Here is a 21,475-nt window from a genome sequence, read left to right on the forward strand (position 1 = left end):
GGGGAGGCCGATATACAGGACGATGGGGAGGCCAATATACAGGACGATGGGGAGGCCCATATAAAGGACGATGGGGAGGCCGATATACAGGACGATGGGGAGGCCGATATACAGGATGATGGGGAGGCCCATATAAAGGACGATGGGGAGGCCGATATACAGGATGATGGGGAGGCCGATATACAGGAAGATGGGGAGGCCGATATACAGGAAGATGGGGAGGCCGATATACAGGAAGATGGGGATGTCATTGAGGTTGGTGACGATGGGGAGGCCGATATACAGGATGATGGGGAGGCCCATATACAGGACGATGAGGAGGCCCATATACAGGACAATGGGGAGACCCATATAAAGGACGATGGGGATGTCATTGAGGTTGGTGACAATGGGGAGGCCGATATACAGGACAATGGGGAGGCCGATATACAGGAAGATGGGGATGCCCATATACAGGACGATGGGGAGGCCATTGAGGTTGAGGACGATGGGGAGGCCATTGAGGTTGAGGACGATGGGGAGGCCGATATACAGGATGATGGGGAGGCCGATATACAGGACGATGGGGATGCCCATATACAGGATGATGGGGAGGCCATTGAGGTTAAGGACGATGGGGAGGCCATTGAGGTTGAGGACGATGGGGAGGCCATTGAGGTTGAGGACGATGGGGAGGCCATTGAGGTTGAGGACGATGGGGAGGCCGATATACAGGACGATGGGGATGCCCATATACAGGATGATGGGGAGGCCATTGAGGTTAAGGACGATGGGGAGGCCATTGAGGTTGAGGACGATGGGGAGGCCATTGAGGTTGAGGACGATGGGGAGGACGATATACAGGACGATGGGGAGGCCCATATACAGGACGATGGGGAGGCCCATATACAGGACGATGGGGAGGCCAATGAGGCTAATATAAAGGACGATGGGGAGGCCCATATACATGATGGGGAGGCCATTGAAACCGACATACAGGGAAATGTGGAGGCCGAGAAGGTCAAGGCTGTGGCCAAGAAACGGGACCGGTCTAAGGTCAATAAACAGAACAAGTCTTTGGCCGATAAACCGGTCAGTGCGCCGGACAAGCCCGTTGCCGATAAGTCTGTGGTCGAAAAGAAGAACAGGCCTACGGACAGTAAACAGGACAAGCCTGTGGCCGACAAACCTGTGGTCAGCAAGCCTGTGGTCAGCAAGCCCGATAAGCCTGTGGTCAGCAAGCCCGATAAGCCTGTGGTCAGCAAGCCCGATAAGCCTGTGGTCAGCAAGCCCGATAAGCCTGTGGTCAGCAAGCCCGATAAGCCTGTGGTCAGCAAGCCGGACAAGCCTGTGGTCAGCAAGCCGGACAAACCCGTCGTGGCCAACAGGGCCCCGGCCGATAAGAACAAGTCTGTGGCCGACAAGCAGGACAAGTCTTTGCCCGCAGCCGATAAACCGGACAGGCCCGCCGCGGTGGCCGGCAGCAAGGCCGCCGCGCTCGATAAGAAAAGCAACAAGCCCGTCGTGGCGGCCGTCGCGACCGTCAAACGGGACAAGCCCAAACGAAGCAGAGCGGCAGCCGAGCCCGCGGCCCAGAAACGGGACGGCAAGGTCGAGAGCGGCGAACGCGTTGTGTCCGCCGAGGCGGTGGAGGAGGCCGCTCCGACTCCCGCCGCCGTCAAGGCGCCGCCCGAGCCGAGAAAGAGGAAGCGGCCGCCGCCCAAGAAGAAGGTCGTGACCCCCCCCCCGGTGGTCTCGGCCGCGTCGTCGTCCTCGTCGGCCCCTCCCGGTCAGGTGGTGAACCCCGCCCCCACAGCCGCCGGGAAAAGCAAGAGGCTTCGGAAGGACGCCTCCACGCAGACGGAGAGCCCGGACGACCGCACGAAAGACGCCTCCACCCAGACGGAAGGACGAGGAGGAGGAGGCGGTCGGCGGAGGTCCGAGCAGCGCCGTGTGGCCGTGCTGAGCAGCACCGGCAGCAGCGCGGCGGCCGGAGCGGGCCACACATCCTCCTCCAGCGGTAGCGGCAGCGGTTCTGGTGTTGTCGCGCTAGCCGCGGCGGGAAAGGAAGCTCCGAGGAAGCGTGGCAGCGTCAAGCGAAAAGCCAGCGTGTCTCCTCCTCCTCCTCCTCCTCCACATGCCGACTGTGCCTCCTCCTCCTCTGACTCCTCCTCCTCCGACTCCTCCGACTCCTCGTCTTCCGACTCCGACTCGGGGAGCGTCGGTCGCTCTGACCGAGGGTCACCGCCACCACCGCCCAAGAAGAAGAAAAATAACGAAGAAGTGCACAAATCTCGTTGCAGCAGCAGCAGCAGCGACTCCGATGGAGGAGGCCCGCCGCGGCCGCCGACCCCTCCGCCACCAAAGAGGAAGAGACGTAACAACGACGTTCACAGAGCCGCCGTTGTGCCCGCGGCCGCGAGCATCATTAGCAGTAGCGACGATGACTTGGGCGTCAAAAGGCCATCGTTGCCCAAGAGGAGGAGGAGGAGGAAGCCCGAGGCGGAGCGTGACAAACCGACTCGGCCCGCCAGCAGCAGCGCGAGCGACCAACGCTCGCCAGAAGTTCTCCAGAAACCTCCAGCGTCCACCACCAGCAGCACCAGCAGCAGCAGCAGCGAGGAGGAGGACGAGAGGCCAACGCCGGCGAAGAAGAAGAAAAGAGAGGCCGCGAATGAAGTGTCTCCTCCGTCGGTGGACAGCGGTTCCGGCTCGGAGGACCAGAGGCCCCAAGCCAAACCTCCGAAGGCGAATAAGAAGAGACAGAACCCCGCGAGCACCACGGCCAGCAGCGACGACAACGACTCTTCGGACGGCGGCGAAACTCGCCCCGAAACGCCGAAGAAGGAAAAGGCCGAAGCTGCGGCTCTGTCCGCGAGCAGCAGCAGCAGCAGCAGCGGCAGCAGCAGCGAATCAGACATCGACGGCGAAACTCTGCCGGAACCGCAGATGAAAAAGACGAAAAACAGCGACAACAAGAAGGATGTCCAGAGAAACAAGGCCCTGTCGGTTCAGATCCAGCGGACGCCCGACGGCTGCCTGGCTCAGGACGCCCCGCAGGCGCACCACCGGCAGCCAGGGGGCGCCAGCGCCTCTCCACAGCGCACCTACAGTAGCTCCTCCTCTTCCTCATCCTCCTCCTCCTCTTCCTGTTCCTCACCCGCCTCGGGAGGAGACTCGGACTGAGACGGAAAGAGACCCGATCCGTTCCATCACATCTGGGACTTCTTTCTTTGTTTCTTTCTTTCTTTTTTTCTTTCTTTTTTAATTTGGTTTCAAGGCCCACCGTGACTCTCAGAGAATTTCAGGCTAACATTTCCCTAAAATGTCAGAGTTTAACTCGTCATGTAAACGTGACATAACGTGTGTTGTGTTGTGTCGTGTTGTGTCGTGTCTGTTGTGTTGTGCCAGTGTCGTGCCAGACTTCAGTGTGTGTACTGTACTGACTGACTGACCCCAGGCCAGTGGCAGGTTGACTTCAGTGTGTTACTGTACTGACTGACTGACCCCAGGCCAGTGGCAGGTTGACTTCAGTGTGTTACTGTACTGACTGACTGACCCCAGGCCAGTGGCAGGTTGACTTCAGTGTGTTACTGTACTGACTGACTGACCCCAGGCCAGTGGCAGGTTGACTTCAGTGTGTTACTGTACTGACTGACTGACCCCAGGCCAGTGGCAGGTTGACTTCAGTGTGTTACTGTACTGACTGACTGACCCCAGGCCAGTGGCAGGTTAGCCTGGGGTCCACCTATGCTTTCTATGGCATAGGCAGCTCCCGGCTGGATCCGCCGGGAGAAACTAGACACAGCTGCGCGACATGAGACTGATTAATTAGAGCGACAGAGAGAGAGAGGAGTGTGTGTGTGTGTGTGTGTGTGTGTGTGTGTGTGTGTGTACATGTGTGCATGTGTGTGCGTAAATTTAACAAAGATGCAGACAATCCGAAATCAGCAGAGAGTGAGGGACGTTTGCGTTACTCTATGCCGCTTTGAAGTGGACTCGGACCCAGACTTTTTTTTTCCTCCCTGGAAATAAAAATGTCTGGGTTTCCGAGGCTAGTGGCAGGTTGACTTCTGTGTGTGTACTGTACTGTACTGACTGACCCCAGGCCAGTGGCAGGTTGACTTCAGTGTGTGTACTGTACTGACTGACTGACCCCAGGCCAGTGGCAGGTTGACTTCTGTGTGTTACTGTACTGTACTGACGGACCCCAGGCCAGTGGCAGGTTGACTTCTGTGTGTTACTGTACTGTACTGACTGACCCCAGGCCAGTGGCAGGTTGACTTCAGTGTGTTACTGTACTGACTGACGGACCCCAGGCCAGTGGCAGGTTGACTTCAGTGTGTTACTGTACTGACTGACTGACCCCAGGCCAGTGGCAGGTTGACTTCAGTGTGTTACTGTACTGACTGACTGACCCCAGGCCAGTGGCAGGTTGACTTCAGTATGTGTACTGTACTGACTGACTGACCCCAGGCCAGTGGCAGGTTGACTTCAGTATGTGTACTGTACTGACTGACTGACCCCAGGCCAGTGGCAGGTTGACTTCTGTATGTTACTGTACTGACTGACTGACCCCAGGCCAGTGGCAGGTTGACTTCTGTGTGTGTTACTGTACTGTACTGACTGACCCCAGGCCAGTGGCAGGTTGACTTCTGTGTGTTACTGTACTGTACTGACTGACCCCAGGCCAGTGGCAGGTTGACTTCAGTGTGTTACTGTATTGACTGACTGACCCCAGGCCAGTGGCAGGTTGACTTCAGTGTGTTACTGTATTGACTGACTGACCCTAGGCCAGTGGCAGGTTGACATGTGTAGGTCCGTTGAAGTGGTTTATGGTAGCAGACATGTGTAGGTCTGTTGAAGTGGTTTATGGTAGCAGACATGTGTAGGTCTGTTGAAGTGGTTTATGGTAGCAGACATGTGTAGGTCTGTTGAAGTGGTTTATGGTAGCAGACATGTGTAGGTCTGTTGAAGTGGTTTATGGTAGCAGACATGTGTAGGTCCGTTGAAGTGGTTTATGGTAGCAGACATGTGTAGGTCCGTTGAAGTGGTTTATGGTAGCAGACATGTGTAGGTCTGTTGAAGTGGTTTATGGTAGCAGACATGTGTAGGTCCGTTGCCTGAAATTATTACATCATTATGTAGAATCTACATAATGATGTAATAATTTCAGTTTATCTACATTGTAGATAAACTGATCTCTGAGTAAAAGAGAGAAACTTCTCTTCCCTACTATATATATATATATATATATATATATATATATATATATATATATATTATTATATATATATTATTATATATATATATATAAACGTGGTGGCTCTCCCCTTCTATTTATTTACTTTGATACTGTTCCCGTGTACCACCACCAGAGGACGCTGTAAGGCACTTTAATTCACTTTGGCTGCTGTCTGTAGGCTATATTCTATTGTATTTCTATATATAACAACCATACAAAGGATGTTGCAGGTTAAAAAACGAGTTGAAACAGATTGTAATTGAATTCATTGTAAAGTAATAATGTTAAAACCACTTTTATTTGGAAGGCTTTTCTCCGTTCTGTTCACAGTGGGTTGGACTGTCCAACTTGGATAGACATTTCAGGACGTCACGTCAGGAGAACGCTCGTTCGTTGTCATGGTGGTGCGTGCGTGCGTGCGTGCGGGCGTGCGCGCGCGTGTCAGGGCTGTGTGTGTGCGTGGCACTGCCACTGCGTGCTTGCATGCGTGCAGTGTGCGTGTGCCTGTTTGTGTACAGTATACATGCCCGTGTTTGTTTGTGTGTGTGCGTGCGGCGCGTGCGTGGGTGGGTGCCTGTGCGCAAACAATAACGTTAGGAAGTCAGTGCCTATAACCGACCGGAAGGACGCTCTAGTTTCCATGGCAACTAGGATGCTTTGGACAGAGGGAGCGTCAACATCATATTCATCATCTTCATCTTCATCATACTGTATGCTACTGTTACTGTGCAGTTACAGTAGAGACACGATATCAGGTAGGCCACGTCTTTATTCTCAGATTGAGTGTAAATGTAATATTAACTTTGACCTGAGATCAGATTAAAAATAAATCTTCTAAATGCTGACAGTTCGCGCTATGACAGTTTTTTTCAATAGCTAAAGCATAACATAATGTTAACACCAAAAGGGTTAACTTTATTACATGTGATATAATTGTTTTATTGTTCTGTTTACGTCAGTATGAACAATAACAGCCTGTCAATCATGGGGGATGATTGACGGGCATGTTGGGGGCGGGCCTGGTTACCTTGTTCTCAACCAGTGGTCCGGGGACCTCTGGGGGTCCTTGGGGAAGTTCCAGGGGGTCCCACAGCTAAATGATAGTCTGGAACCAAATGGACCCTCATGGGTCTGTAACTCTGAGAGTATAGGCTACAAATGAGACCCTCATGGGTCTGTAACTCTGAGAGTTTAGGCTATACAAATGAGACCCTCATGGGTCTGTAACTCTGAGAGTATAGGCTACAAATGAGACCCTCATGGGTCTGTAACTCTGAGAGTATAGAACCAAATGGGGGTCCCTGGAATATCTTTTAAAAAGGGTGTCCGCGGGGCTGATTAGTGCCTATTTAGGGGTCCTTAATTGTTTGAGAGGGGGAGAGGTGGTGGAGTTAGCTGCTTTAGCAGACAGTTTGAGAGGGGGAGAGGTGGTGGAGTTAGCTGCTTTAGCAGACAGTTTGAGAGGGGGAGAGGTGGTGGAGTTAGCTGCTTTAGCAGACAGTTTGAGAGGGGGAGAGGTGAAGGAGTTAGCTAACTATAGTGGCCCGCTGGAGTGAGTGTGGAACTATAGTGGCCCTCTGGAGTGAGTGTGGAACTATAGTGGCCCTCTGGAGTGAGTGTGGAACTATAGTGGCCCTCTGGAGTGAGTGTGGAACTATAGTGGCCCTCTGGAGTGAGTGTGGAACTATAGTGGCCCTCTGGAGTGAGTGTGGAACTATAGTGGCCCTCTGGAGTGAGTGTGGAACTATAGTGTCCCTATCCATCGTCAAAGTTGCACATGTGACATGTTACATGTCACATGTTTGTTTTTTTGTAATATATTCTTTTATCCCACGATTTTGTGTCAATTGTGTCAATCATCTAATGTGATCCTGGGCTCTACACACCCTCCGCCAACCTAGTCCCCATATATCGGGGACAAGGGGAGAGCAACGGACTTGAACTCATGCTTCCTTCATGCCTGAGTGTTGAGTGTTGGTTGGACGTAGCGCGTGGAAGGAACACGTTATTCCAACCAGTTCCTTTCGCCTCCTTACATGTCACATGTTAATGTCCTCCGTGTGTTCAGCCATGGCCGGGACGTCGAGGCATGACCGAGAGATGGCGCTGGACGCCAGGAGACGTCTGTGTGTGAGTTCAGATCCCGTGGAGAGGCTGAGGCTGCAGTGCCTGGCCCGAGGGTCGTCTGGCATCAAGGGCCTGGGCAGGTGAGTGTGTGCGTGCATGCGTGTGTGTGTGTGTGTGTGTGTGTGTGTGTGTGTGTGTGTGTGTGTGTGTGTGTGTGTGTGTGTGTGTGTGTGTGTGTGTGTGTGTGTGTGTGTGTGTGTGTGTGTGTGTGTGTGTGTGTGTGTGTGTGTGTGTGTGTGTGTGTGTGTGTGTGTGTGTGTGCGTGTTATGTATGTATATCGTATCGTGGCTTTTGTATCGTGATATGTTGCAGGCAATACAGCGTCGCAGGCCCGCCCCCTTTCAGTCCCACCCCCTTTAAGTCCCGCCCCCTTTCAGTCCCGCCCCCTTTCAGAACGATGACGGCATGGTTAATTTTCCCTCAGACGTTTCATAAAGTATTTATTTACAGTTCTTTACACCGTGGACAAAGCCAACTCGCATGGTGACAAATCATGACAAAAACACATTGTTTTTGGACCGAACAGACAATTAGAAAGAAGAAGAAAAACAACAACAATAGTTTGGTATCGTGCCCTTTTTTTTGTTTTCCTTGTAGATCTGCTATTTTTTCAATAACTAAATTACATACATAATGTTTAAAACACCAAAAAGGACTTCCCGCCCAGAATGGATAACCCATTTAGACCTGGGAACTATTCTACAAATCCTCTTCTAAATCATCGTCGACCCCTAAACCTTTTCTGGAAGAAAAGAAAGGTTTTAACCCATTCTGAACGGGAACACATTTTGGTGTTAGCATCATGTTATGCTTTAGCTATTGAAAAATAGCAGATCTACAAGCTCGTAGCGCGCCACCGAGTGGGGCGCTACGAGCTTGTAGGTCTGCTATTTTCGAAGAACGACTGACATTTTTAGAATCTGATCTCAGGTCAGAATGGGTTAATCAGACCCAGTGTGTGTGTCCAGTGGAAACCTTGTATGAATCTGATCTCAGGTCAGAATGGGTTAATCAGACCCAGTGTGTGATGTCCAGTGTAAACCTCGTATGAATCTGATCTCAGGTCAGAATGGGTTAATCAGACCCAGTGTGTGATGTCCAGTGTAAACCTCGTATGAATCTGATCTCAGGTCAGAATGGGTTAATCAGACCCAGTGTGTGTTGTCCAGTAGAAACCTCGTATGAATCTGATCTCAGGTCAGAATGGGTTTAAGTGAAGCGAGTGTTTTCTTTCCGCAGGACGTTTAAGATCATGGACGACAACGCCAGCCGCTCTCTGGACGTGAAGGAGTTCCTGAAGGGGTTAAACGACTACGGCGTCCTGATGGAGCCCGCCGAGGCTCTGGGTCTGTTCAGAACCTTCGACCGCGACGGCAGCGGAACCATCGACTTCGACGAGTTCCTCCTGACGCTCAGGGTAACTATAGCGGGTTGATGAACCCGTTCTGACCTGAGATCAGATTCTAAAGATGTCTTCTATGTCATGTAACTATAGCGGGTTGATGAACCCGTTCTGACCTGAGATCAGATTCTAAAGATGTCTTCTATGTCATGTAACTATAGCGGGTTGATGAACCCGTTCTGACCTGAGATCAGTTTCTAAAGATGTCTTTTATGTCATGTAACTATAACGGGTTGATGAACCCGTTCTGACCTGAGATCAGTTTCTAAAGATGTCTTTTCTATGTCATGCAGTCGCTCTTCGATTTTTCAAAAATAGCAGACCTACAAGCTCGTAGCGCGCCACTCGGTGGTGCGCTACGATCTGCTTGTAGATAGCTAAAGCATAACATGATGCTAACACCAAAATGGGTGTCCAGGTTGGCTGAACCTCCTATTGGCTGAAACCGCCTACTTCCAGGTTCTCAGTCAATATCATAATCTCAGCGCATATTCATACAATAAATTAACCACAGTATAAATCATCAAATTGGCTACAACAAGCATTATGTTATACTTTAGCTGTTTAAAGTCGTGAAAATGTGACGCAATGTGTTCTTGACATGAAAAGGTTGAGCCACTGACATAGAAACATGGGGTTTTAACCCTGTGAGAACCACTGATACAGAAACATGAGGTTTTAACACAGTGAGAACCACTGATATAGAAACATGAGGTTTAACCCTGTGAGAACCACTGATACAGAAACATGAGGTTTTAACCCTGTGAGAACCACTGATACAGAAACATGAGGTTTTAACCCTGTGAGAACCACTGATACAGAAACATGAGGTTTTAACCCTGTGAGAACCACTGATATAGAAACATGAGGGTTTAACCCTGTGAGAACCACTGATATAGAAACATGAGGGTTTAACCCTGTGAGAACCACTGATACAGAAACATGAGGGTTTTCAGAAAACTTTCAGGATTTAGACGTTTAGAAATAGAATCGGCCTCAAGCCTAAATGGATTAGGAGCGATTTACATTAAGCAAAAACAAAAGCATGGCATACATCACATATAAAAAGTAGTCATCATGAATCATGTATATAAACTAAGTGTGGAGCGTTGTTGTCCCGGCGTTTTCAGTGAAGGTACCTCCAGCTTCCCTGCGTTGGCTGATCTGAGTGAGCGGGAGGGTTTGTAGGGTTCGATCATACTTGTGAGATATGGGGGAGCCATGCCTTTGGTTGCTTTGAATGCCAGCATCAGAGTTTTGTAGTAACGTATATGTGTGTGGGGGTGTCGCAGTAACGTGCATGTGTGTGGGGGTGTCACAGTAACGTGTATCTGTGGTATATGCGTCGCAGCCCCCGATGTCTTCGGCGCGTAAGGAGGTGATCCTGCAGGCGTTCCGCAAGCTGGACCGTACGGGGGACGGCGTGGTGACCGTGGAGGACCTGCGGGGCGTGTACAACGCCCAGAACCATCCCAAGTACCGCAACGGGGAGTGGAGCGAGGACCAGGTGTTCAGGACCTTCCTGGACAGCTTCGACTCGCCTTACGACAAGGACGGAAAGGTTAGACACTGTCCTTAGGACACGGACGGAAAGGTTAGACACTGTCCTTAGGACACGGACGGAAAGGTTAGACACTGTCCTTAGGACACGGACGGAAAGGTTAGACACTGTCCTTAGGACACGGACGGAAAGGTTAGACACTGTCCTTACGACAAGTGGTTCGCCCCACAGTGGGGGGTCCGGGGACCCCCAGGGGTCATTGAGGGAGTTCCAGGGGGGTCCCCAGTTAAACCAGAACCAGATGGACCCTTATGGGTCTGTAACTCTGAGTGTACAAATGGAAAAAAATGGACCCTTATGGGTCTGTAACTCTGAGTGTACAAATGATTTTCCATTATTATTAATATTATTAATATTATGTGATGTATTATATGTTCCAGGTGACCAAAGAGGAGTTATTATCATTATTAATATTATGTGATGTATTATATGTTCCAGGTGACCAAAGAGGAGTTATTATTATTAATATTATGTAATGTATTATATGTTCCAGGTGACCAAAGAGGAGTTATTATTATTAATATTATGTGATGTATTATATGTTCCAGGTGACCAAAGAGGAGTTATTATCATTATTAATATTATGTAATGTATTATATGTTCCAGGTGACCAAAGAGGAGTTATTATCATTATTAATATTATGTGATGTATTATATGTTCCAGGTGACCAAAGAGGAGTTATTATTATTAATATTATGTAATGTATTATATGTTCCAGGTGACCAAAGAGGAGTTATTATCATTATTAATATTATGTAACGTATTATATGTTCCAGGTGACCAAAGAGGAGTTATTATTATTAATAATATTATGTAATGTATTATATGTTCCATGTGACCAAAGAGGAGTTATTATCATTATTAATATTATGTAATGTATTATATGTTCCAGGTGACCAAAGAGGAGTTATTATCATTATTAATATTATGTAACGTATTATATGTTCCAGGTGACCAAAGAGGAGTTATTATTATTAATATTATGTGATGTATTATATGTTCCAGGTGACCAAAGAGGAGTTATTATCATTATTAATATTATGTGATGTATTATATGTTCCAGGTGACCAAAGAGGAGTTATTATTATTAATATTATGTAATGTATTATATGTTCCAGGTGACCAAAGAGGAGTTATTATTATTAATATTATGTGATGTATTATATGTTCCAGGTGACCAAAGAGGAGTTATTATCAATATTAATATTATGTAATGTATTATATGTTCCAGGTGACCAAAGAGGAGTTATTATCATTATTAATATTATGTGATGTATTATATGTTCCAGGTGACCAAAGAGGAGTTATTATCATTATTAATATTATGTGATGTATTATATGTTCCAGGTGACCAAAGAGGAGTTATTATTATTAATATTATGTAATGTATTATATGTTCCAGGTGACCAAAGAGGAGTTATTATCATTATTAATATTATGTAACGTATTATATGTTCCAGGTGACCAAAGAGGAGTTATTATTATTAATAATATTATGTAATGTATTATATGTTCCATGTGACCAAAGAGGAGTTATTATCATTATTAATATTATGTAATGTATTATATGTTCCAGGTGACCAAAGAGGAGTTATTATCATTATTAATATTATGTAATGTATTATATGTTCCAGGTGACCAAAGAGGAGTTATTATCATTATTAATATTATGTAACGTATTATATGTTCCAGGTGACCAAAGAGGAGTTATTATTATTAATATTATGTGATGTATTATATGTTCCAGGTGACCAAAGAGGAGTTATTATTATTATTAATATTATGTAATGTATTATATGTTCCAGGTGACCAAAGAGGAGTTATTATCATTATTAATATTATGTAATGTATTATATTTTCCAGGTGACCAAAGAGGAGTTATTATCATTATTAATATTATGTAATGTATTATATGTTCCAGGTGACCAAAGAGGAGTTATTATCATTATTAATATGATGTGATGTATTATATGTTCCAGGTGACCAAAGAGGAGTTATTATCATTATTAATATTATGTGATGTATTATATGTTCCAGGTGACCAAAGAGGAGTTATTATCATTATTAATATTATGTAATGTATTATATGTTCCAGGTGACCAAAGAGGAGTTATTATCATTATTAATATTATGTGATGTATTATATGTTCCAGGTGACCAAAGAGGAGTTATTATCATTATTAATATTATGTGATGTATTATATGTTCCAGGTGACCAAAGAGGAGTTATTATCATTATTAATATTATGTAATGTATTATATGTTCCAGGTGACCAAAGAGGAGTTATTATTATTATTAATATTATGTAATGTATTATATGTTCCAGGTGACCAAAGAGGAGTTATTATCATTATTAATATTATGTAATGTATTATATGTTCCAGGTGACCAAAGAGGAGTTATTATCATTATTAATATTATGTAATGTATTATATGTTCCAGGTGACCAAAGAGGAGTTATTATTATTAATAATATTATGTAATGTATTATATGTTCCAGGTGACCAAAGAGGAGTTATTATTATTAATATTATGTGATGTATTATATGTTCCAGGTGACCAAAGAGGAGTTATTATCATTATTAATATTATGTGATGTATTATATGTTCCAGGTGACCAAAGAGGAGTTATTATCATTATTAATATTATGTGATGTATTATATGTTCCAGGTGACCAAAGAGGAGTTATTATTATTATTAATATTATGTAATGTATTATATGTTCCAGGTGACCAAAGAGGAGTTATTATCATTATTAATATTATGTAATGTATTATATTTTCCAGGTGACCAAAGAGGAGTTATTATCATTATTAATATTATGTAATGTATTATATGTTCCAGGTGACCAAAGAGGAGTTATTATCATTATTAATATTATGTGATGTATTATATGTTCCAGGTGACCAAAGAGGAGTTATTATCATTATTAATATTATGTGATGTATTATATGTTCCAGGTGACCAAAGAGGAGTTATTATCATTATTAATATTATGTAATGTATTATATGTTCCAGGTGACCAAAGAGGAGTTATTATCATTATTAATATTATGTGATGTATTATATGTTCCAGGTGACCAAAGAGGAGTTATTATCATTATTAATATTATGTGATGTATTATATGTTCCAGGTGACCAAAGAGGAGTTATTATCATTATTAATATTATGTAATGTATTATATGTTCCAGGTGACCAAAGAGGAGTTATTATTATTATTAATATTATGTAATGTATTATATGTTCCAGGTGACCAAAGAGGAGTTATTATTATTAATAATATTATGTAATGTATTATATGTTCCAGGTGACCAAAGAGGAGTTATTATTATTAATATTATGTGATGTATTATATGTTCCAGGTGACCAAAGAGGAGTTATTATCATTATTAATATTATGTGATGTATTATATGTTCCAGGTGACCAAAGAGGAGTTATTATCATTATTAATATTATGTAACGTATTATATGTTCCAGGTGACCAAAGAGGAGTTATTATTATTAATATTATGTAATGTATTATATGTTCCAGGTGACCAAAGAGGAGTTATTATTATTAATATTATGTGATGTATTATATGTTCCAGGTGACCAAAGAGGAGTTATTATCATTATTAATATTATGTAATGTATTATATGTTCCAGGTGACCAAAGAGGAGTTATTATTATTAATATTATGTGATGTATTATATGTTCCAGGTGACCAAAGAGGAGTTATTATCATTATTAATATTATGTAATGTATTATATGTTCCAGGTGACCAAAGAGGAGTTATTATCATTATTAATATTATGTGATGTATTATATGTTCCAGGTGACCAAAGAGGAGTTATTATCATTATTAATATTATGTGATGTATTATATGTTCCAGGTGACCAAAGAGGAGTTATTATCATTATTAATATTATGTGATGTATTATATGTTCCAGGTGACCAAAGAGGAGTTATTATTATTATTAATATTATGTAACGTATTATATGTTCCAGGTGACCAAAGAGGAGTTCCTCAACTATTACTTTGGTGTCAGCGCCTCCATCGACACCGACGTGTACTTCATCCTGATGATGAGGAGCGCCTGGAAGCTCTGACCTTTGACCTGTACCCTATATGATGCCTGGAAGCTCTGACCTTTGACCTGTACCCTATATGATGCCTGGAAGCTCTGACCTTTGACCTCTACCCTATATACCAGTAAGACGCGCAAACGCGGGAAGCGAACGCAGCTGAGACCCTGCAGATCATGTCTGTCTGTCTGTCTGTCTGTCTGTGTGTCTGTCCCGCTGTTACTGTATATGTGGACCTGGCCCCTTTTGTGCCCATATATGGAGCTGAGTGGACCTGGCCCCTTTTGTGCCCATATATGGAGCTGAGTGGACCTGGCCCCTTTTGTGCCCATATATGGAGCTGAGTGATTGCTGATGCAACACACTCCATATTTGGATAGTGGGACAGACACACGGACAGACAGACATGATCTGCTAGGTCTCATAGTAAGTGCTCACTGCGTTCGCAATTACTGTCCATGGCTCAGATGGCTCTGATTATTGTCTATGTGTGACTTGTGACATATTAACTAATAAATTATATGATTATAATGTTCCATATTATGAGGATGCCTGATTGTTCAACATTGTGTATTTGTGGGCATAGAAAACGGATCAGACCGCTTTGCTTTGGCCCGGTGGATGATTTAAAAGAACTCACTCATTGACTCGTATACCAAAACCAGTTTTTAATTCAAAAAAAGAAAAAGGTTGTAATCCAGTCCCAGCCCTACAAAACACATTCATTTTCATTCATGTATGAATTCATATTCGGTCATTTTCAATTTAGCCCAAGATCACAACAACCGTTCACACACACGAATCCTCCTCGTGTGTGTTTTCGCCGCCCATATGAATCGTCATGTGTGTCTTCAGTAGTCCACTCCTGGTGAAGCTTTTGCTACATACCGTGCAAGCAAAGGGCTTTTCCCCTGTATGAGTCATCATGTGCGTTTTCAGAGATCCAGACTGCCTAAAGGTTTTGCTACACACGGTACAAGCAAAGGGCCTTTCGTCCATGTGAGTCCTCAAGTGTTTCTTCAGTATCCCACTGGTGGTGAAGCTTTTGCTACATACCGTGCAAGCGAAGGGTCTTTCACCCGTATGGATCATCACGTGTGCTTTCAGAGTTTCACTTCGGTTAAAACTTTGACTACAGAATGTACAAGCAAAGGGCTTCTCTCCTGTATGTATCCTAATGTGTGCTTTCAGAGTCTTATCACGGTTGAAGCTTTGACTACATACTGTGCAAGCAAAGGGCTTTTCACCTGTATGAATCATCATGTGTGTTTTCAGATGTCCAGATTGTCTAAAGCTTTTGCTGCAAACTGTACACGCAAAGGGCTTTTCGCCCATATGGATCCTCATGTGTCTTTTCATAATTCCACTGGTGGTGAAGCTCTCATTACATACTGTGCAACAAAAGGGTCTTTCACCAGTGTGACTCATCATGTGTGCTTTCAGAGTTCCAGCTCGGTTAAAGCTTTGACTACAGAATGTACAAGCAAAGGGTCTTTCCCCTGTATGAATCATCATGTGTTTCTTCAATATTCCAGCAGCGTTGAATCTTTGGCTACACACTGTGCAAGCAAAAGGCTTTTCACCCGTATGAATGATCATGTGGTTTTTCAGATGTCCAGATTGTCTAAAGCTCTTGTTACAAACAGTACAAGCGTAGGGCTTCTCTCCCATGTGAATCAACATGTGCTGCTTCAGTATCGGACTGGTGGTGAACGTTTTGCTGCAAACCGTGCAAGCAAAGGCCTTTTCGTCCGTGTGAATGGTCATGTGCGTGTTCAGAGGTCCGGCCTTTGTAAAGCTTTTGTTACAAACCGTACAGCAAAAGCCTTTCTTTCGTTTCAGAGTCCTCGTGGTCGCCGGCTTTCGCTTCGGCGACTTCGAAGACGACCTTTGTGCCCCCGCGCGTTGCGACTCCAGCGTGTTCGGAACAACGGCCTCCTCCCATTCGTCGCTGTCTTCAGTGTCGGATTCAGAGCCGCGTGAAGAAGCCCAGTCGTCCGTGTGGTCCGTGGTGTCGTCGGAGAGGGGCTGCTCATCACCAGCTGGCTGTGATCCCCGTACCCAATAATCTATATACGCTTGCGTCTTCATGTGTTCGGTCGAGGTTCCGGCTACAGGCTCGGTCTCTCTCTTTTCATCTTCACTTTTCACCGCTAGTAATGTCGTCGACGACGACCCTGCAGCCTCCTCTGGCCTTTGAAGTAGCTCCTCCTCCTGTTCCTCTTTAAAGAAATTGTGACATTAAAAAAAAAGGTTATTGTAAATTATTTTTATTTTTATTTACGTTTTGTGATCTCAATTGCACCCAAAAAAAACCCTGAACTTTTAACATCCAGTAGATGTTCTGTGGTTTTCTGGCTCAAACAAGTGCTCTGATTTTCCTGCTGTTTGTGATGTCACAGCCAGCAAATCCCATATATGTAAATGAGATTTGCCAGCAGATATTCATTGCAGCTCAAAAGGCTTCCAAACCCCAGAGAAAACCCCCAGACCACTGAAAATCCACTGAATGTTCAAAGTTCAGTTTTATTTTGTTGGTGTACTTGAGCTCATAAGACCTAAAAGAAAAACGAAAGATACAAAATAAATTAAAATTAATGTCATGAAACCTTTAATCTGTGGAGGTGGTGGTGGTTCCTCCTGCACCAGAATGGAGCTCATCTCCTGCTGTTCCTCTTTAATCTGTGGAGGTTCTAGAACGGGGCTTCTCTCCTGCTGTTCAGGGGAAACCTCGTCTTGACGCACCGGTGGCAGCGAGAGACCTAGGAGGAGAGAAGAGGGTGACGTCAAACAGGTCGCAGTGAGAGAAACGTCAAACCCAAGTGTGTTATCTAGATTGTATTGCACTATTGTTTGGTTGAATGCTTGATTCCGATTGGTCAAGCTCGATCAGCTCTATAACAGACCGATGTCTAACCAAGAGCACCTGATTGGCCGCATGGATTTGAAAGTGTTGTGCCTCTATTGATAGTTACAGTGAACACGGACAGGAAAGAGAGAGAGAGGGGGGGGGGGGGGGGAGGCGGAGTCTTAGCCAAGCCCAGCACGGCCCTCGTTTCCATTTCAAGAAAATAACTAGAGACGTGGCGGAGTCAGCGGACACTTCGACTTTACCAAAGAAAAGGAAGATTTCGGAAAGAAAACGTGAGGCAGACAAAGCTCGGTCCAAAACCAGAGTAAATCTGGGGGTTGTGTTTCCCTGATGGCGTGCGTTGAAGGAGAGGCTATCGACGACCATGGATGTATCCAGCGACGCGGAGTTGGGAATGTATCTTTTAGACCAGTAAGTCTCTTTCAAACTGTTTCTTTCACACAACACGTATAGCGCTCTCAATGTAAACCACACTGTTAGCTGTGCTCGTCTTTTTGGACACAGTCTCAAAACTTTTGCCGTGCCAAAGAGTCTGTTTTTCCAGATGCTACCGCTCCTGTTGGCTTACACGTGCAGTACACTGATCGTGTAAATAAATACGTATAACCATCGCATCATATTATCGTAACGGAAGAATATACTGTTGACGGAAACATCCCCCATCCCCAGCATAAATAATGATTTGGGTTAGCAAGCATCTAGAAATAAGCACAGACGCTAAACCATCAATCTTCCATGGGGGAAGACCCCGGCAGAGCGAATTAGTATGCTGTCTGTATGTAGTGTACTGTATGTACTGTATGTACTGTATGTAGTGTACCAGCGTGTCCATCTACCTGTAAATGGTAAATGGTGCATTTATATAGCGCCTTTATCCAAGGCGCTTTACAGAGACTGTGCATTACATTCACCCATTCACACACACATTCACACACACATGCATACACCGATTGCAGCGGAAGCCATGCAGGGCACCAACCAGCACATCGGGAGCAATTTGGGGTTCAGTGTCTTTCTCAAGGACACTTGGACATGTAGACAGGAGGAGCCGGGACCTCTTGAGGCACAGTCGTCACCTATATTACCTATAAACTATGATTATGTGGAAAAGTACTATTGCAACGTGTGCTGTTTCATATGAGCATTTGTTGAAGCCTCTATACTATAGTAGGCCTATGGCGTTTTTAGGTCTGTGTATAGACAATACCTACTTCATGAAATATATAATAATTCTGAGTTCAATGTTAAGTAACAGTACAGTTACAAAAGCTATGCTCAATTGATTACAGTAAAAGCACTGGGGGACTTTTTTGCAATGGTCTAATAACTGTAGAGCCTCTTCCATGTTCCAGAAGTACAGTCCTACTCACAGTCCTACTCACAGTCCTACTCACAGTCCTACTCACATGCCCGTCTGAAATCTAGTATTAGTTAATTTACCCACACATCTTTTTCTACCATTTCAGTTTTACATCATTGGTATTGAAGAGGAACCGGAAGATGTGGTTGAGTCTCACTATAATGCCTTCATCGAAGACGTAATAACACAATCTGCATCGTATGCTTTGTCATCATAAATTGTATTGCAGATAATGTTGACACACATAATATGGTCTGAAATTATTCCACCTCTCCTATTCATCACTAATGTGAATGTAACTTGTACATCGTTTTTTGTATCAACTTTGTGTATAACAGGTCTGGTGGTGGTCTCCAAACAGCTCAGATTGACCTGAACACATTGCCTACCATCGGGATGGATGAACTGGTGTACGACCCCCCCCCTGACCTGGAAGTTCACGATTCAGAGGACGTGTCTTCAGAAGACCGACCTGAGGATATTGTAGGTCATCCGGCATACAGACCGACCTGAGGATATGGTAGGTCATCCGGCATACAGACCGACCTGAGGATATTGTAGGTCATACATAGCCTATAAAAGCTCTCTCACCTCAGCTCATCTCATTCCTGGAGCTGCCCATACAGCTGTACATCGTACAGCTGTCCTGTCAAAAGCTGTCCGGCCCAGCCACCGTTTGCGGTGCAGTTCTCTCCAAGAGGCTCTGCAGCCATAATCTCTTGGGTTACGCCTTTCTTGTAATGAATCAATAACTTTTCTTTTGTTATATACGTAGTTGTACTATAATGTAGTTCATTAAAACTGTGTCATTGTTGTACTATATATGTTTTTTTTAATTATTATTTTACAGTCTGTTGTGCCAGCCACATTGTGTGGTCATGGAACTCGCAAAACAAAAGTTTGGAATGCAAGCAGGGGATTTAATGATGGCAACCAACATTCTGCTGTCTGGCAATAGTTTAGCTAAAGTGAAGCTGTTGTTCAAGCACATGAACATGGGCATAGTGGCAGACAAGACGTTCTTCAAGATCCAAAACGCCTACTGTGTTGACACATAGCTCGTAGCACTTACCCCACCCCCTTAGATAGCATTTCTGTAGACTTAGATAGCATTTGAAACAGACTTATAGCATGTTATGTAGACAGCACTATAATTGCATTGTATGTAGTCAGTGCACGTCATAGTACATAATATAGCATAGTAGTATATATGTATAGTTTATATGTATAGTTTCATTATTATTCCACTGTTACGTTCTTAGCTTACGCATGTTTCATGATAAACGTAATCAATTAGGCCTGGTAATTAGGCCTGGTGGGTCATGGCATAACCTGATCAACAGTAGGAATTTTTTTGATCAAATCGATTTAAAAAAAAGCTTCTAAATCCTAACATGTTTCTATGTCAGCGGTGCTCAACCTTATTCATGTCAAGGACCTCCAGAATTATCTCTATTGGGCCACGGACCCCCATCTCAAAATATCTTTCAACAGCTAAAGTATAACATAATGCTTAAAAACACCAAAAAACTAAAATTGAAATTTAGTATTTTTAATAATTTTAGTATCGCTCACAGCCTGTCTCTCTCTGTGTGTGTGTGTGTGTGTGTGTGTGTGTGTGTGTGTGTGTGTGTGTGACTCACAGCCTGTGTCAGTTTCGGTGCAGTGGACAGGAGGAGTCATGCAGGCAGCAGGCCTCCAGGGGGCAGCAGAGCTCAGGTCTTCACTCAGGGCTGCTGAGTGGAAGGAATCACTGGTAGACATCTGATTTATGCACGCGCACACACACACACACACACACACACACACACACACACACACACCAGTGTCAATTTAGTCAGCAAATTAGTTTTTAGTTTTAGTCATGGCCTCTTGAATAGTTTTAATTTAGTTGTAGTCACATTTTAGTCACCTGGAATGTTTTAGTGTTAGTCTAGTTTTAGTCGACTAAATTTGTGCTTTTTGTCCTCGCCAGAAATTAAAATAGGGTGCATTTTGCACCCCAAAACGCAGTTTATAGTTAAGGGACGCAATAAAACAACGACCTCTGCATCTACGGGATGCGCTACTGTACTACTGTACTGTTTTTTATTCTAGTTTCTTTTGCTAGCTTTAGTTATAATAATCATTTCTTCTTCTGTTTTCTACATGTATATAACCACATTATAACCATATCAATGATAATGGGAGTTAAATGCTGCAATTTGTAAAAATGTGAGTACTAACGTGGTTGAAGTGGGACTCATCAAATGTCCCTGGGACTCATCTCTAAAAGACCATCCCTGCATCCCGGGACTCATTACATTGAACACCTGTTTACATCACTGCCTCAAACGTCTCAAGATTTGCCATTGGCAATGGTACTGTACTGTACTGTACTGTACTGTACTGTACTGTACTGTACTGTACTGTACTGTACTGTACTGTACCGTACCGTACTTTTGAGATATTTTGAAGACAGGGAAAGGGTTACAATGAGCCAACGATAGTTAAAAATCACACCCGTGTGAAGTGAGCGGCGGTCTAATCATTATACATCATCTCATGAACAACTGAATTCATGCGATTGGTTAAATTTACGTCATATTTGGCGACATTTGACCTAATTTCTCCTTTCATCGTCGATGGTAAATATTGAGACGTGTTTGAGGACTAAAGCTATATAGTCTAGCGCCCCTCAATCACACTTGTGTGAAGTGAGGGGCGCTCTCATCATCATACGTCATCATACATCACTTTCCGTGCTCAGCCAATCAGCTGAGTACATTCCGTGCTCGCATGCACGCGCGCACACACACACACACACACACACAAAGCTAGCTGTGCATAGGATGAGCTAGAGCCCCTCAAAACAA

General features: G+C 44.5%; 2 protein-coding genes across 2 annotated transcripts in view; one reads left to right on the forward strand and one right to left on the reverse strand.

Moving 5' to 3' along the window:
- Window positions 1-7,294: 7,294 nt before the first annotated feature.
- capslb (calcyphosine-like b) lies at window positions 7,295-14,412 on the forward strand (the record flags this gene model as incomplete). Its single annotated transcript, XM_080766399.1, has 4 exons — window positions 7,295-7,431; window positions 8,592-8,769; window positions 10,106-10,315; window positions 14,311-14,412. The coding sequence occupies 4 exons, from the start codon at window positions 7,295-7,297 to the stop codon at window positions 14,410-14,412; spliced, it is 627 nt and encodes a 208-aa protein (XP_080622525.1).
- A 731-nt stretch (window positions 14,413-15,143) lies between these two features.
- LOC308317414 (uncharacterized protein) overlaps window positions 15,144-21,475 on the reverse strand; it is a 7,267-nt gene continuing 935 nt past the window's right edge. Inside the window, exons 2-4 of the mRNA XM_080766395.1 lie at window positions 20,264-20,384; window positions 16,998-17,150; window positions 15,144-16,610 (exon numbers count right to left, since the gene is read on the reverse strand). Of these exons, the coding sequence (XP_080622521.1) occupies window positions 15,178-16,610; window positions 16,998-17,150; window positions 20,264-20,384 (1,707 nt within the window). The 3' untranslated portion in view covers window positions 15,144-15,177. The remainder of the gene's footprint in view (window positions 16,611-16,997; window positions 17,151-20,263; window positions 20,385-21,475) is intronic.

This window comes from Protomyctophum bolini (assembly GCF_963924005.1).
Source record: "Protomyctophum bolini genome assembly, chromosome: 6".
NCBI classification, from domain to species: Eukaryota; Metazoa; Chordata; class Actinopteri; order Myctophiformes; family Myctophidae; genus Protomyctophum; species Protomyctophum bolini.